This window comes from Myxine glutinosa, chromosome 10 (assembly GCF_964187855.1).
Source record: "Myxine glutinosa chromosome 10, kmMyxGlut1.1, whole genome shotgun sequence".
Classification (NCBI taxonomy): Eukaryota; Metazoa; Chordata; class Myxini; order Myxiniformes; family Myxinidae; genus Myxine; species Myxine glutinosa.
In genome coordinates this window covers 21,454,471-21,458,660 of record NC_136270.1, presented here as the reverse complement: position 1 = coordinate 21,458,660, position 4,190 = coordinate 21,454,471, and the positions used below count along the sequence as shown (strand labels likewise).

The 4,190-nt window shown below is 44.8% G+C and overlaps 1 protein-coding gene across 1 annotated transcript; it reads left to right on the top strand.

Moving 5' to 3' along the window:
- The first annotated feature begins 1,276 nt into the window (after positions 1 to 1,276).
- Positions 1,277 to 2,827, top strand: LOC137413608 (uncharacterized). The gene is made up of 2 exons (XM_068099039.2): positions 1,277 to 1,810; positions 2,245 to 2,827. Exons 1-2 carry the CDS (start codon positions 1,285 to 1,287, stop codon positions 2,604 to 2,606), a joined length of 888 nt encoding a protein of 295 aa, XP_067955140.2. The 5' UTR covers positions 1,277 to 1,284; the 3' UTR covers positions 2,607 to 2,827.
- The last annotated feature ends 1,363 nt before the right edge of the window (positions 2,828 to 4,190 follow it).

Sequence of the window (4,190 nt, the reverse complement as noted above, 5' to 3'; positions counted from 1 at the left end):
CATCCCGCCATTCATCAGAAATTTATGGAGGGTGAATTCACTACCCAGAGAAGCGACAAAGCTTTTGCCCAAATCGCCTGCGACCAGACCATTGAGCAGACAGCAAGCAGGGATTCCAAGACCAAGGGGGGCATGACCGGTTTCACTACCAGCAAGGGGACAGTTAACCGATGGATTTGGTCACACCACGCGAGGGGGTCAATTGCACGGGAATGTGAGGTTATGGCAGGGAAGTCCAGATATGAAGAGCACAGCTCAACACGCTCCGATCTACTACAAAGTCGCATGCTACGTGACAAAGCTGATGTTGACAAAATAATCGCGATGACAAACAGCATGATTAATCCATTTGAATATGATGGAGAGGACTTGGTTCATGTTACATCTGGTGTGGTGGCTACGAGAGAAGTTCAGGAAGATCTAAACACAGCATATGAAAGAGGAGAAACAGAGTTCACCACCCTATGTAAAGAACGACTTCAGACGGAGACAGTCGACCTGTTTGGCTCAATGAAGAAACTGAAACTTAAGACATTCACCAACATGTCTAAGGCTGTGAAAAAGAAAATTCGTGGAAAGGATGTGTCTTTGAAGGCTGACAGAAATCTCGCTTGACAGAAATCGCTGGTTGTCATCGGGCAGTTCCGGAAAATTGATCTTCAAGAGTTAATGTCCTATTCTCTTGGCCCACTACCTCTTCCTTTGGCAAGTGTGCAAGGCTGCCTCGTCAAGACCAACAAAGCCAACCTACTTCATGCACTTGAAAGTCAGGCAGAGAAACCTGTGGTTGATATTCCAGTAGGAGGCATGTATGTAATGGATGGTATGGCAATGATACAGAAATTGAATATCAACAAACTCACCGGGGAAAGGACATTTCTCAATCTGGCCCACGAAATACTGAAGCGCCTTGTCAAGGGAGCAGAGGGCAACAAGTCCAGTGAGATCCATTTCGTAACCGATACTTATCGAAAGGTATCGATTAAGAACGCCGAGCGAGAGAAGAGAGCAGCCAGAGGGTCTCAAGTGATGCGAATATATGGCCAGTCCCTTCCTCAACAATGGAAGAAGTTCCTCTCCAACGGTGACAACAAGGAGTCGCTAATCGAATACTTGTTTGAGACGTGGAGTAAGGTCAAGACAGCATACCTCAGAGGAATTACAGTGTTCTTGGCACATGGAACCAAATGCCATATCTTCACAGGAAGCAGCACTCCAGATCAGGTAGTTGAAGTGAAAGAAGAGCCATCACTAAATTCGACGCATGAAAAGGCGGACACACGGATGTTCCTCCATGCCGCGCATGCAGCACACACAAGCAATGACGTCATCATCGTTAGTCCGGATACAGATGTGTTCATAATCGGCATAGCCTTAGTACCCCAAATCTCTGCACATCTATATTTCCACACAGGAAAGGGAGTCAACCTTAGGACAATTGACTTGAAAGCAATCTACGATAGCATTGGGGATGATGTCAGCCAAGCTTTGATAGGCCTACACTGTTTTACTGGCTGTGATAGTGTAAGCGCCTTCTATGGCAAAGGCAAAAAGAAGGCCTTAAACATCATACTAAAGAATCCAGAGCTGTGCGGTGCCTTGAAGGACCTTGGAGAACGGTTTGACATACATCCAGACATGATGGAAGCACTGGAGACATTTGTCTGCAAGATATATGGACAGCACAATATCACTACTGTGAATGAGGCCAGGTACAACATGTTTCGTCTTGCTAGAACGTCTGAGATCACAATGCCTCCCAACCAAGATGCCCTGAGACAGCACATCAAGAGAGCCAATTACCAAGCTGGTAAGTTAATTGGTTGTTTCTTTGAATATTGAACGTCACCTGTAATTTATGTTTGGACAGGAGTACTAGTATATGGTGCAGCATGTGTTAATGAAGATGATTATTTGGAAAGTTTATTGAATTGAAAACAAAATATTGAATGTCACAACAATGCTTTGTAAATGTTCAAAATTAACAGGTCTATTTGAAAGAGTAATTGAAGTAACTATCTGTACAGTTGAGTGGTTAAGATAACATGACATGTAGATGATCCAGAGATTTTTTTGCTCCACACTTAGTCAGAGCAGGATGTTTTGGATTTCGCATGTTTCTCTACACAGAATTTCCCAATAATATGATTGTACTGTTATTAGTGTTAATGATATACCTCTGATGTTGTTTTGGAAATATGTATATCTCCATTCTTAATGTTATTGATCACTTCAATATTTCAGGAATTTACAAGAGGAGCCTGCAGCCCATCCCTGACATTCCCGACCCTGATGGCTATGGATGGATGATGGAAGAGGAACTTGCCATAGACTGGATGACACTTCCACCTGCACCAGACAGCGTGATGGAGCTTGCTAACTGCACTGGAAGCTGCAAGAAGACTCGATGCAGCAACGAAACTACATGCACTTGCCTACAGAATAACATTCCGTGCACAGATTTGTGCAAGTGCGGCAGGAACGACTGCTCAAACATAACTGGCCATGTTGACTTTGATGATAAGAATGATGATAAAGACTCCAGATCTGAAGATGAGGAAGACTCTGATGCTGAAGAGGATGAAATAACTGCACTATTTGTATGATGTTTTGGACAAGTTTCAACATGACCAAGCCGAAGAGACAAATTGTGGCTATAGTTCAGCCCATCTCGACTTTATCATGACGTCAATGCGCACTGGTTCGCTTGTACGCCGCGTAATTGTCTTTGATGGGTTAAAATATCACCCCTTACACACTTATTGGACCTATTAACAGTTTCAAAATAGCATTGGTAAACCACCATGGATCGTAGTAGCATCACCAATCACAAATATTGTACAAAAATTAAAAATTATGCAGGTTTTAAGGTCCAAAAACATGACTTTCTGATAAATGCATCAACAGCATGTTATTTTACCAAGTCGTTAAAACAACATTTTTACTACTTTTGGGGGTCTGAATTAATAAATATTGCTGCCAAGACCAATGTGAACATGACATCATATAGTTTGTGTTGTTTTTTTACTGTGTAAATGGGTATTTCAAATGTAACATACAATTGGTGTATACTGGTGTTTTGGGGCAGCGGTTCTCGGTAACGTACCACGATATCGCTTGTGAAAAAAAACAAGATGTTTTGGAGGTCATAAGGCTTCATCCCACACCCTTCTTGCCAAATCCCTAGGTTCAGGTCATGAAATCAAAAAAAAATAATAGATATCCACCCTATGGCCCTGTGTCTAAATGGGCCCATCGCGAACGCCCAGGTCTCGCCTCTCTCCCAAGCGCGCCGAACACCCGTTCGTGCCAAACACATTCGCACCATTTTCGCTACTCACCTCGGGGCCCTCCTTCCGCGCCAGCACCTGCAAACCTTTTATTGGGTTAGCATGCCCGGCATCACGGTGCAAATACAGACTTTGCGCGGGTTCCATCACCTCCTCCCGCAATTTATTTTCTGTTTCTCCCGTCTCTTCGGCCCCAATTATTTCTTTTTCTACCTCGACGATCGTCGGCGCCCATAAAATTTCTTTTTCCAACTCAGCCTTCGCCGGCGCCCCCGAAATTTTATTTCCCTATTCGACGATCGTCGGCTCCTCTACACCCCGTGTCGCAACCCCCATAGCTCCGGTCAACTTGGCTGTCCTTCGCTCTACCTCACTCCCCACGCGTTCTCCACACCGCGTCACCTCGTCGCGTGCCACTGCTGCCTCCCTGCTCGGCTTGCGCCCAATGTCCTCCCTCATTTTTTCTATCATGGTGATCATTTGTCCACCCACTTTGTTCATTTCCCTGGTGGATTTGTCCCCCTGGGCATACATTTTGTTTTCTTCATCCCACTTGGTCAAAAATGTCCTCATTTGTGCAGTGAATAGCTGCAGGTCCAAACCCGCTGGAACAGTGGGCTCGGCTTCCGCTGGCACGTGCGATGCGCCGCCATTTTCATTATCAACTGCCACACCCTCTTCTGCTGCCTCCACTACCAACTCCTCCTTTTGGTCCTGGGTCATTAATTCTTCTTCATTTATTATTCCCACCGGCATTTGACCGCCTTGGCCAGCCATGGTACGAATATAATTTGGTTTTAAAATTAAATTTCGTTCGCTCGTAATTTTGAGTGCGTGAAGCGCACTCTAGGTCCAATTATCCCACTCCCAGACACCAATTTGTTGCGGCCAATTTGTCCA

Coding starts and splice junctions, on each gene's coding strand:
- LOC137413608 (XM_068099039.2), top strand. CDS start 1,285: ATGTTCCTCCATGCCGCGCATGCAGCACACACAAGCAATGACGTCATC. Junction 1,811..2,244: donor GAGAGCCAATTACCAAGCTG/GTAAGTTAATTG, acceptor TCAATATTTCAG/GAATTTACAAGAGGAGCCTG.